General features: G+C 43.3%; 1 protein-coding gene across 2 annotated transcripts; it reads left to right on the top strand.

The window, feature by feature from the left end:
* Window positions 1-6979: 6979 nt before the first annotated feature.
* On the top strand, window positions 6980-11431 carry Gstk1 (glutathione S-transferase kappa 1). Of its 2 annotated transcripts, XM_021652651.2 has the most exons (8): window positions 6983-7170; window positions 7679-7760; window positions 7926-8054; window positions 8503-8603; window positions 8753-8788; window positions 10344-10460; window positions 10827-10920; window positions 11201-11431. In XM_021652651.2, exons 1-8 carry the CDS (start codon window positions 7099-7101, stop codon window positions 11248-11250), a joined length of 681 nt encoding a protein of 226 aa, XP_021508326.1. In that variant the 5' UTR covers window positions 6983-7098; the 3' UTR covers window positions 11251-11431. The 2 variants fall into 2 exon arrangements, with proteins under 2 accessions (XP_021508327.1, XP_021508326.1); XM_021652652.2 differs by lacking the exon at window positions 8753-8788 and having other exon boundaries at window positions 6980-7170.
* Window positions 11432-13013: the final 1582 nt, after the last annotated feature.

Here is a 13013-nt window from a genome sequence, read left to right as displayed (position 1 = left end):
TTATTCATTTTATCCATGATACTGATCTGTCTTTAAAAAATTTTTTAAATGACAATAACAAAAACAAAGAAAAAAATGTAGGTATTATTGGTTAACTTGGTTTAAAGGGGATGAAATATTACTCTCTAGTAAACACATAAGAACACTATAAAAAAAACTGAAGATACAAATAAATAAAATATGTCCATGTTCAAAGACTGGAAAAACTAATATCATTTAAATGTTTTTTCTAAGGCAAATGGGATGGACATCCGAAGAGGGATAAAACAGGGAATAGGACAGGAGCCTACCACAGAGGGGCTCTGAAAGACTCTATCCAGCAGGATAACAAAGCAGATGCTGAGACTCATAGCCAAACTTTGGGCAGAGTGCAGGGAATCTTAGCAAAGAAGAGGGAGATAGAAATACCTGTAGGGGACAGAAGCTCCACAAGGAGAGCAACAGAACCAAGAAATCTGGGCCCAGGGGTCTTTTCTGAGACTGGTACTCCAAACAAGGACCACGCATGGAGATAACCTAGAACCCCTGCACAGATGTAGCCCATGGCAGCTCAGTGTCCAAGTGGGTTCCCTAATAAGGGGAACAGGGACTGTCTCTGACATGAACTCAGTGGCTGGCTCTTTGATCACCTCCCACTGATTGGGGAACAGCCTTACCAGGCCACAAAGGAAGACAATGCATCCAGTCCTGATGAGACAAGATAGGCTAGGGCCAGATGGAAAGGGAGGAGGACCTCCCCTATCAGGGGACTTGGAGAGGGGCATGGGAGGAGATCAAGGAGAGAGGGTGGGATTGGGAGGGAATGAAGGAGGAGGCTACAGCTGCGATACAAAATGAATAAACTAATTAATATAAAAAATAAAAATAAATAAATGTTCTTTCTATTCAAAGTGCTATATAAATTCAGTTTTTACATAAGTAGAAAAACCGAAACTGAGGTTAAAGAAAAAAAAATCTGCGGTAAATGAAGGTAGTGAATATCTTACTTAGCTTGTGTAGCCATTCCACATCACACGCATACTTCCAAATTCGCACCATACCTCATAAAAATATAGATAGCAGTTAGGACCACATGCTCCCCTTCTAGAGGACTCAAGTCCAGTTCCCAGCATCCACATCAAGCAGCCCCCAAACACCTGTGACATCAGTTCTAGGGAATGCCATGCCCTCTTCTGTCCTCGCAGGGCACACATGCTGCAGCATACACAAATACAAAAAGAAAAAGAAATTATTTTTGTTTTGTTTTGTTTTTTTTGAAACAGAAATTTTCTGTGTAGCCCTGACAGTCTTAGGACTTTCTCCATAAACCAGGCAGGACTTGAACTGAGAGATTCAACTGCCTCTGCTTTGCCAGTGTGGGGATTAAAGGCAAGCACACATAAATAACCTTATGTCACATTATATTGCATGTACAGGGTTAGGTTTTATCATAAATTCTCAAAACTACCTAAGTCAATTGGTCTGTGCGTTTGTAAATCAGAAAGATGGTGCTGCCCTGCCCTCCACAGAGCCTTACCAAACTGCACTCCCACTCATTACATAAGAAAATGCCTTTTCCTGAATCCCCGCCAACAGTGAGTCATCAAACACCCCCGTCTCTGCCAACTGCATAAGCAGAAAATACTGCAGTATAGCTTTAACTGCAATTTTTGTAAGTATGTATAAACATGTTTTTAAATATATTTGAAAGCCATCTAATGTCCAGATCTAAGAATACTTTATTCTTTTCACTTACATATATTTCACTAAGCTTTCTTTGATTTCATATGCTGAACTTCAGTTCTTTCCACACTAGGATAACTAAAATCAACTTTGAATATGAAACAAACACATATTATATTTACTCCTTTTTACCACCCTCTGTATTTTGCCAGACCCTTTTTTTGATTGTATGTACCGAATGTGTCTGTATTTTAAGGTTTCTTCATTTGGTGTTACAATTAGCTATGCTTACTGTCATTTCAGGTATTTATCAAGTGTTTGTAACTCTATCAGCTACTTCTCTCACTTCTTAAATATTTGATGCTCCAAGTTTAACTGTGGAATATATACCCAACTATATTTTACTAAAGCCTCTCAGGTTAATGTCATTTGCTGAATAACAATTATTCTAAATTGAAAAGGCAGCTCATTTAAAGCTTTTCTGGGATGAATTAGTGGCTCTGTTTATTGAGGTTTCTAATATAAGCAGTGTCTCTGAGTTGTAGACACAAGATGAGAATCTGGTTTATTTTCCCTGCCTTCTCCACTGTTCAGTAATTATTATGTTTAGTGCTTCTCCTGGGAACGTTGGCTTCTTTATATAATTTTCCTTAACACTCTGTTTCAACAGCTCTCATCCGTGTCTACAGTTCACCTGAATAAGTGCCTAGCCAATGGCTCCAGGAGGCTGTCTCTGTACCTTGAGTTTCTATTAAAAGAGCTGCAGTCTAATGTATTAAAGAAGTAAACTGAGACAATTTAGGAGCCTGAGTTTCCCAACAAGTAGCTAGGTATCATGCAATAATAAGCATCTAAGTTCAATGAATCACGGGTAGTCGGCCATTAGATGATATCCAAATACATCCAACTTCTCACCATGACCAGCTATTTCTGAACCTTAACCACTTTTTCTGTGTGTAAATATTGACTGCCCACATTGCAGAGTGGAGCTCTTGAACCTCTCCTAATGGCAAGTACTGCTGAAGCATTCTTTCCTAGAAATTACCCGAAGTCGCCGAAAGCTTTCTAACACTTGGTACTGCTCTCGGCAACATAAAGATGTTAGAATATAGAACTGAACATATTTTTGATCTGTGTGTATGGGGTATGTGTGTGTGTTTGAGTGCGAGAATATGGGCACCCGGCATGAGGAGTTTGCCCCTTGCCTTCCACCGTCTTTAAACAAGGTCCCTTAATATACAACAGTATGTGTGCCAAGCGAGGTGACCAGGGAGCATCCAAGGACACTCCTGTCTCTTCCTCCCACCTCACAGTAAGAACACTGGGATTATAGATGAATGCAGTTAAACACAGCATCCTGTGCACTCTGAAGGTCAAAATTCAGGTCAACACACTTTCACTAAAGCTTTATAATAACACTTGGTACTGCTCTCAGCCATATGAGGATGTTAGAATGCAGAACTGAACATAGTTTTGATCTGTGTGTTTGGGGGTGGTGTATGCTTGAGTATGAGAATGTGGGCACCCTGTGTGAGGAGGTTGCTCCTTGCCTTACAGTGAGAACTGTGCCCACTGAACCTCCTCCACAGACCAGAAGTGAATTTACTTTTGTTGTCCCCCCATATCATCCATAATGCTCAACATTTTAATAATAACTGATAACAACAGTATATGGAAAGATACTATGGAAACTCAGGTCAACATTTATTAATTATATTATGTTTAAAGTAAATATTAATTCATGCTGATATGAATAAATATTAAATAAATAAGTAATGGGAAGAAGGGGCAATTCTTGTTTCAGAAGAATTTCCATTGATAAATGTTAAAAAAAATGAGAGGAACAAAAAAAATTCACTATTTAAATGCCATCGTAATAGTTGCTGTAAACAACTGATAGATGCTAAAATTGATTGCAAAAGTTTAATGAGCCAGAAGGTAGTTGCATGGCTTTAGTGGATCCCCTAAAAGTGTCTATTCACTGAAGTAGTGATTTTAAGTCCTCAAATTCTCATTCTTCCCACTGTGGGGTGGACTTAATGTATTAACCCTCTCCCTCCTTGACACTGACTGCTTCCCAAACTAAGGAGTATGGAGTATGGAACAGGGAGGAGCACAATTTTACAGCTCAGAAACTTGACAGCCGTTTCACCTTAACCAAATGGTTAAGGCTGGCCTCTGAAATCTTACAAAAGAAAAACGTCCCCTCTTCTGTAACTTATGGATGCGCAGATGGCACCTGGGGCGGGGGAGCACAGCTAGTAAAGAGCTTGCTGTATGAGTATAAGGACATTCTGGGAGTCTTGTCTATGAGGTGAATAGCTTTGCTCCATCTAAGGCTACTTCCATGATGCTTTTGACTGGGTCCAAAAGCAATGGGTCAATCAAACATGAGCCAAAATTGGCCTTTTCTTTTTATGAAGGGATTGTTTTAGGAATTTGTTATCCTAATGGAAAGTTGACTCACATAAAAAGTTATATACAAAATAAAATGGGAAATGATGTTATTTAAGCCAGCTGATCACAATCACTTTTGTCACAGGATTCGACCAGGACTTCCACTGTTGACATGAAATACAACTCTTGTTCAAAGGGATCTAGGGATATTTGTTCTGAGTGTAGTATGAGTTACCACGGCCTAGGAACATGGTCTAGGTTTCTCTGAATGATATGTTCCACTGTGGAAGTGATTACATAAACTTTTGTGGTAACAGAACAAAAGAAAGTCATAAATGCACACATTTACTTCTTTGTTTACTTATTTATGTGCACACTTGTGGGTATTTGTGGAAGTCAGAGGTCAGTATCAGGTGCTCTCCTTAATTAGTTCTCCACCTTTAACATTTTTGTTTTTATTTATTTTTAATTGTGTAAGCCTGCATGTGTTTGTGCACATAAGTGCAAATGCCCTCTGAGGCCAGAAGCACTGGTTCTTCATGGAGTTGGAGTGACAGCCAGTCTCTCGCCACCTAGCATTGGTGCTAGGAACTCAAGTTGGGTCTTCTGGAAGAGCAGTGCATGATATTAATTTTTAAGTCATCTCTCTGAACCCTCCTGATCTTCAGTGAACTGATGATGGGCTGGGCTGGGTATCCAGCAAGCCTCAGGGATCCCATCACTGTCTACCGAGGTATGAACCACTGAATATAAAAGCAATACATCATGGGGGTAGCCTTAGATAGAGCAAAGCTATTCACCTCATAGCCAAGACTCCCAAAATGGACAAAAAGGAATATGTTGGGTGCCTTAAAATCTTCTTCAAAAGCATGTCCCCTGATCTAGTCATTTTCCTCTTGCGGTGATAAACACCATGACTGAAAGCAAGCTGGGGAGGAGTTTATTTCTGCTTACAAGTTATCAAGGGAAGCCAAGGACAGGCGCTCAAGGCAGGAACTGAAACAGAGCCTGTGGAACAGTGCTTACCAGCTTGCTCTCAGGCTCCCTTCCGAATACCTCTGTCACACAGCCCAGGCAGGCCTGCGTCAGATGAAGGCAATTCTTAAATTGTGGTTCGCTCTCCCCAAGTGGGCCAAGTTGACAACTGAAGCTTCCTATGGCAAACCGCGTGATGTGAAGACCCCAGGCCTGACCTCTTGATGTTTCCACCATGTCTTAATAACACAAAACCTGGAAATGAGAGCATTTAACCAGCCAGCCTTTCAAAGACATTCCAGTGTAAACCTGGCATTTTCCAGGAAAAGTAGAGATTTGCTCTCTGTACTGAGACAGCTGTGACTGCTTCCTTGTGGACAATCGAGAAGTGAAATGTTTTATGTGCCTAACAGATAATAAAACAAATACTGTTCAAAATAATTTAATGAAATGGGATTTAAAATACATACTTGTCAATGTGGTAAATAATATCCCAGCTTAATAACACCTACTTGCTAATACAAATTCCCCTACATTCACTGCAGCCGTGAGGCCCCTAGTCCAATCTCTGTCTCAAAAATTACATCAAAATTTCCTCCTTTTTAAAATTGTTGCTGCTTGTTTTGGGTCGCCTTAGGATCAGGCGTACTAGTGCCTGACACACCAGCTATTAACTCTATAAACTGCTCTATCTTTCCTTAAATCCTGGAAGCTGTCATTACACATCTTCTTCCCTAGACCTTAATAGGTGGGCTATTTGTACCTCAATAGTGTACCTCCCTTATCTAAAATTCCACTTTCCAGGGCAAATAGAATCAAACCAGAAGCAAGCAAAAAAAAATTATTTGTTTGCCTCAAAAAACAGTGTGATGGGGTCTGGTAAGCTGGCTCAACTGATAAAGGTACTTGCTATCATACCGTGCAAGGATTAAACTAAATTTAATCCTGGGCACCCATGTAAAAATTCTGACCTGCATATGTGTGCCTGGACACACACATTATACAAACACACAGTAATAAATGATAATAGAGCATGGTGTCCCACACCTTTAATCCCACCACTTGGGAGGCAGAGGCGGGCAGACCTCTGTGAGTTCGAGGCCAATCTGGTCTACACAGGGAGTTCCAGGATAAGCTACATAGAAAGACCCTGCCTCAAAAACAAAACAAAAACAAACAGTAAATGGTAACAGTAGTGGATGAAGTCCTGTGTCTTCCCTCTTGGGATATAAGTCATCCTTTTGTTCAGAATGTCCACGCAGTATACACTACCCGCCTCCTTCTCAGTGGTCACCTCCATTATCAGATCAAGTGCTGTAGTACTGAAAAACTTGTGCTCAAGTAACTTCTCTTATAACAAGGCACAAATTTTTAGTATGGTATGCTATTGTTAGTCTGCTATTCATCACAAATGTGTCTAATTTCTAAGTTAAATTTCATAGATATCGATGTATAGGAAAAGACAAAACAAAGCATAGTAATGTTTGATGTACTCTGCAATTTCAGGCATCCCGCTAGGCGTGTTGTAATGTATGGGATGGAGATAAGGAAAGACCACTTTGTGGCTTGTCAGATTCGTTTCAACCATTGTGCTAATCCCTGAGAAAGTGACCACAAGAAAAGATGTAATTCCGAACGTCCACCCCGCCTCCGTCTTTAAACGTCACGCAGCTGCGAAGAAACAATGCAAATTACATTTGCATCAGTTAGAGCCACTTCCTTCCTCCGAGCTCGGATCCTTGTGCGCTGGCTCCTTGCTCGAGGTATAAAGTTCCAGAGCCTTCCAGAAGCTGCACACTCGTGACAGGCTGGTCTGTTGGGGGACCTTCGACTTAATCTCAGACTCCACCCTCATTGCCCTTTGATCCTGCAGCGCGCCCTTATTGGTCTACCCGGCTACACCCCTGGGCCCGCCCCGAGGGGAGGGTCTCTACCGGAGGCTGCGCACTAGCGCCTTTAGCGTCCTGCCCTGCTGTTCGCTGGCAGGAGTTGGCTGTTTACTCCTAACCCTGTGCTTCTTCTGCTGACTACAGTTTCAAGTTCGCTTACTCTCTTCCCTGCAGTATGGGGCCGGCGCCGCGCGTCCTGGAGCTCTTCTACGATGTGCTGTCCCCCTACTCCTGGCTGGGCTTTGAGGTGACGCGGGAGAACCGCCAGGGCTACCGCCTGCGGGGCGAGTGCGCAGCGGTGCACTGGGCAACAGAAAGTCCTGGCGATTGCCCTCAGGGTTAGGACAAGGACAGACTGTTCCCGGGCTGAAGTTCACTTTGTGCTTCTAAACGGACTGTGGCTCCTCCAAGTAGGGTCCTGATTTCCTAAGGTCAAATATTCTCTTCCCACACGGACCGTAGACAGAAAAGGGGTGACTCCAAGAAAGCTAGGTGAAGTTTGGAGAGAGGTTCAGGGGCGCTAGGATGCTCTACAGGATGGAAACCACACACTGAAGTAAGGAGTCTGGTACCTGTTTCAAAGAGCTGAGAGTTCGGTGCTTTTAAACAAAGCTGTTCAGTGTGGAATAGTCATCCTCTGCACCTAGAGCCGGGAGACAGCCCTATAGTCACTTATGCCATCTGTCCTCTCTAAATGCCACACAGCCCCCCCATTTATTTGTTTGTTTGTTTGTTTATTATCTCTGCACTGGTAGGTCCTATGCAGATACCAGCACCTCTGGAACATCAAGCTGCAGTTGCGGCCGGCTTTAATCGCTGGGATCATGAAAGACAGCGGTAAGCAAGGAGAAGCCCTCTCAGCTGGGCAAGGAGGGTTGTTTCCTGTAGCCTGAGGGGCCTGTCCTACACCCCTAAACTAGCAGTTTGCTCTGTCTGGGAGGGGGTCCCTGGCCTGAGACCCACCTGTCTTCTCTCACCAGTTGTCTAACTCTCCACTGCCAGGAAACCACCCACCAGCTGCGGTTCCCCGAAAAGGCCAGTACGTGTACAAAGAGATCTCTCTCCTGAAACAGTTCTTCCAGGTTCCCATCCGCTTTCCCAAGGATTTCTCTAATGTGGTTCTTAAGAAAGGTGAGGATGGGGTTGGAGAGATGTCACAGAGCTTAAGAGCACTGGGAGCTCTTCTAGATTTGGTTCTTCTAGACCTGATTTGGTTCCCAGCACCGGTGGCCCACAACCATCCATAACTCCAGTTTCAGAGGAAATAGAAATAAAATTAAATAAATAAATAAACAAATAAGTAGGTGAAGAGGGTCAGAAACAGTTGGGAAATCTCATGGAGACCAGAACAGTCGGGGCTTTGTAAGAAAATCTCAGGGACCCAGGGTCAGCTAGACAAAAGTGGGGGGGGGGGGCAGTGGCAGAGACAATGGTTGCGTATTCTAAGACCACCATTAGAAACTGGAATTAAAGAGTTCAGGTAATAGAGCCTGGAAACATGTCAGAAGAAAGGATGAGCTGGGCCTCCATCAGGACACAAGAAATAGGAATCTTAGCTCTCCATGCCTCTGCCCCACAGGAAGTACAAGTGCCATGCGCTTCCTCACTGCTGTGAGCATGGAGCAACCAGAGATGCTGGAAAAGGTGTCCAGAGAGCTATGGATGCGAATTTGGTCTCAAGTAAGGACTGGATTCTGAATCCTGGAGGGAAAAGACAGATAGCTAGATGACATTCTGACACTTCCCAGGGCAATTTCCAGAAACGGGATCCTGCTGTCATACCTGTCTCTTTGCTACTTTGTTCCTGCTAAGCATTTTCTTTTTCTTAGGATGAAGATATCACAGAGTCCCAGAGCATCCTGTCTGTGAGTGTCTGCACTGGAGCCCCCTACTATTGTTACAGAGAATCTGAGAACAGGAAAGGTTCTTAATGATTTAGGAAGAAAGTCTGCATCTGAGGGGGACAGATTACTATAAAGTTGCAGCTAAGAGGGTTCTTTGAAGAGGTTTCTGTGGGCTAGGGTTGTATCTCAGTTGCAGAGTTAAGCTCAGTGCATGCTTAATCTGCTTGAGACCCTAAGTTCAGTGCCCAGCCTCAACAGCAAAATGTCTACTGTGGACCACACATGGATAAAGAGTTTGATGAAAGAAGTGAATTATGCCAGTGGGAGAGAGAGGAGCAGTGTGTGGACACTAGATGGAAAGGTGGAGCCTTCCATTCACAAGTCTCCAGGGATTCCCAGCACAAACGTCACTAATAGGTGCTTGTTACAGAGCAGGGGACTTTACACAGACAAAGAGATAACCGACAAGTGAGAGTTAAACAGATGCTCAGGGAGAGAAATGTAAAGTGCGCAAAACACGGAAGTGCATGCCAGACACAGATCGGGCTTTCGAAGTTAGATGATCCTTGGGATTATGTCAGGAAACTGAAAATGATCTTTTTCTCCTGTATATAGATGATAGTTGACACACACTGTCTCTTAATACACGAGACATCGAATCACTTCTAAGCTAGATATGCAAAGAATGGCTAGTTTATCCTCTAGTGTCTATGTTCTAGTTCTTAAAGGCATATATGCATATGTGTGTTTATATATATGTGCATAATTTTACTCTTTTGCTTACTATTAACAAATGTTTTTAAAAAGCCACTATTCTCAGTGGCTTATCCCTTCCCCTGTTGCTCAGGAACCGTTTCATTTAACTATCAGAGACAGTGGCTCATAGGAGGTCAGGTTGTAGCTGCTCACCTTGAGCTATACACTGATATCAGGAGTGCCGAGTGTCAACTCCAGAAAGGCTGATGTCATCATCTAGGCAATGGCCTTCACATTGGGACATTGAAAAGCTCCTTAGGAGATCCCAAGTTGAAAAGCCACTAATTCTAAACTTTCACAGGCATCCTAATCAGAAGCTCTCCCATTTTCTGGAAGCCAAGCAGGGAGCTGAAGCCATGACTCCATTCCACAATTATTCAGGAAATGATACAGGACTTAGAACCTAGCCTGAGACTGTTAGGAATTCTAAGGTACAGGGAAGAAAGTTTTCCAGATGTGAATTCTAGGGATATGGCTTTTAATGCTGCTACTGACAAGCTCTATACCTCTAAGCAAGGAATAAATAGCTGTTGACTGCTGTGCCCACGTTATGAAATGAAAAAGTGAGGCTAGCTGCTCTCTGCCATGCCATCTGGTGCTGTTTCTGTGACTATGACTTCTTTGTGCCCTCTGCCTTTTCTACTGATGTCAAGACTTTGGGAAAAGGAGACAATTTGTCTTGAGTAGGATAGATAACCTGTTATTTGCAGTTGGGCAAAAGTCTTTCCAGGAAAACTTGAGGGCAGGAAAGGAACAAAATAGCATTTTCTCCCACCCCCACAATGCAGACCCAGCTGCATGCTCTTCCTTTTCTCCCCAGGCAGCAGAGAAGGCAGGAATGTCCGCACAGCAAGCCCAACACTTTCTGGAGAAGATTTCCACAGAACAGGTGAAAAACAAGCTCAAGGAGATCACTGACGCAGCCTGCAAATATGGGGTGAGCAACTACAAGTGAATTCCCAGGCCCTGTCTACAGATAGAGAAGTAATCTGACCACAAGTGCTCCTGCTCCTGCTCCTGCTAGCTGAGTCCTCCCCATCATGGTTCCTCCCCGGCTTTCCATAACCACCTCATCTGCTCCCTTCCTCCCCCTAAACCTAGTCAAGGAAGGAAAGGAAAGAGATGGTGATTTTTAAAAATAAGAAGCTTGTGCCACATAGGTGGAGCTGAGAAGATGCCTGAGGCCAATAGGTCTCTTAGCAGACATTTGATTTGCTTTGTTCTCTGTCTTATGACTACTCTGTACCTCAGTCTAACAGGCACCTGCTCTATCATCTTTCTTCCTATACTCCATTTTCTCTAGGCCTTTGGGCTGCCTACCACTGTTGCCCATGTGGATGGTAAAACCCACATGCTCTTTGGGTCTGACCGTATGGAGTTGCTAGCATACCTGCTAGGTAAGTTTAGAATTCTATTCCCTTGACCTTCTGACTCCAGCCCAACATCCATTATATCACATGACCAGAATAGCAACAACAAAATTCCTGCTATTTCTAACAAGGATGCCTTATATAGTTGGTGCTGATCCAGGTTGAGCAGAGGTAGGAGGTCTTCCCCACAGGGGAAAAGGAAGCCTTCTAGACCTTGAACCCAACCAGGAAGATCTTGGGGCTCCTTGGGAATCATCTGCTGACCTGTCTTAGAACCGTATAAACATCTATAACTCTTTCTGTCTAGGAGAGAAGTGGATGGGCCCTGTTCCCCCAACCCCAAATGCCAGACTTTAAGACTGCCTCAGAAAGTAATCTTTGATTTCTCTGACAAAACTGACTTCTGTGGCCCCATGAGCTGGAGCAGGAGTCCACCTTTGGCTGTGGCTGTCTTTACTTCTGTGCCTCATAAGTGCCTTTTGAAAATCCTTACGTTCCACATTCCCATAAAATAAACCTGATGCCACTGGACAAAGCATTTCTGGGTCTGTGTTTGCCTGGCTGGTGTTGGTATATCATGATCCTATGATCTCATACCCACTCCAGAAGACAGCTCTTTCTGGATTCCCAGCTGTCCTTGCTCCCAGGAGTACTCTGGGGTAACGGTCAGGTAGGTGCCGGAGACAGTCTCCCCTTCCACTTGTCTATCAGCAATAGAAAACTAAACTCTGTAGACTTAGCAGCAACAAATCATCTTGACATTTGCTGACTCTGTTCCTGAAACAGTGAACGGTGGATGGAACCAGCAAGAAGTCCAGCTGTGCTTAGATCTTTAGTCCGTGTCTAGCTGCACTGACCAGTAGAACCAGAACAAGGCAGTCCCTGTGCCCAGCCTGCTCCACCGTCTGCTCCCTCCTAAGTATTGTCAGCTTTTCCACACGCACCCTCAGCCAGTTATTTACCTAAATGCCCGCTTAATGTCTAATAGTCAGAAACTTCTGCATTTTGATACCACGCTGACCTATGTGGGAGACTCTGTTCCACACTGGACACCTGATAGGAACCAGAGACAGAGCTTTCAATCAGGCTATGTCTTTGCCAGTTTCTCTTTCCTCTCCTGGCTTTCTTATCTCATATCCCATCCTCCCATCCCATCCCAGTACCCTATTACTCTCTATCAGCTTCCCTTCTTTTGTCTTCTGTCATCTGTGCATCTTCTGGGATCTAAAATCATCTTTACCCAGGTTCACTCTATGTACATTTTAGGTGAACGATATCCTTCTACAAAGGAGTCTTATAGTACATACAGCTCACACAAAATAAAAAATATGAAGACTTCCAATATTTACAAACATAAGGCCAAGTTAAAACAATGAGTAGTTTTTGTATCCTTTAGAGCTACCCAGGCAATAGTGTGTGTGGAGTATTAGGAATAATTGTCTACACTGTCTTCTCATTCAAACACTAGGGCCAATGAGACCGCCGAGTGGGTAAAAGTACTAATAACTGCCAAGCCTAATGACCTGAACTGAATACCTAGAACCTTCCTAGTGAAAAGAGAAAATAGATTCTTCAAAGTTGTTCTTTGATGGGGTGGAGAGATGGCTCAGCAGTTAAGTGTACTGACTACTCTTCCAAAGGTCCTGAGTTCAGTTCCTAGGAACTATCTATAATGGAATCTGATTCCCTCTTCTGGTGTGTGTGATGGAATCTTAAAAAAAAAAAAAAACCTCAAAAATAAAAATTAAAAAAGCTAAAATTCAAGAACTCTTTTTCATGGCGCCTCCTAGGCGGTTGGCTGTGTCAAGATGAAGCTGATTATCTCCTTCCCTGCCACTGGCTGTCAGAAACTCATTGACGTGGACAATGAGCACAAGCTTCATATGGTCTATGAGAAGCTCTGGGTGAAGAGCAGAAGGATTATGTGGTCCATACCAGTGGTGGGAATGACAAACAAGATTTTCCCATGAAGCAAGGTGTTCGGCCCATGGCAGAGCAGGCCTGCTGTTGAGAAAGGGGCATTCTTCTTCTTTTTTTTTAATTTAATTTAATTTTTTTATTATTAGTTACATTTTATTAACTCTATATCCCAGCTGTATCCTGCTCCTTTATTCCCTCCC

The sequence above is a fragment of the Meriones unguiculatus genome, chromosome 3 (assembly GCF_030254825.1).
Source record: "Meriones unguiculatus strain TT.TT164.6M chromosome 3, Bangor_MerUng_6.1, whole genome shotgun sequence".
Lineage (NCBI taxonomy): Eukaryota > Metazoa > Chordata > Mammalia > Rodentia > Muridae > Meriones > Meriones unguiculatus.
This window is presented reverse-complemented; position numbering and strand designations above follow the sequence as displayed.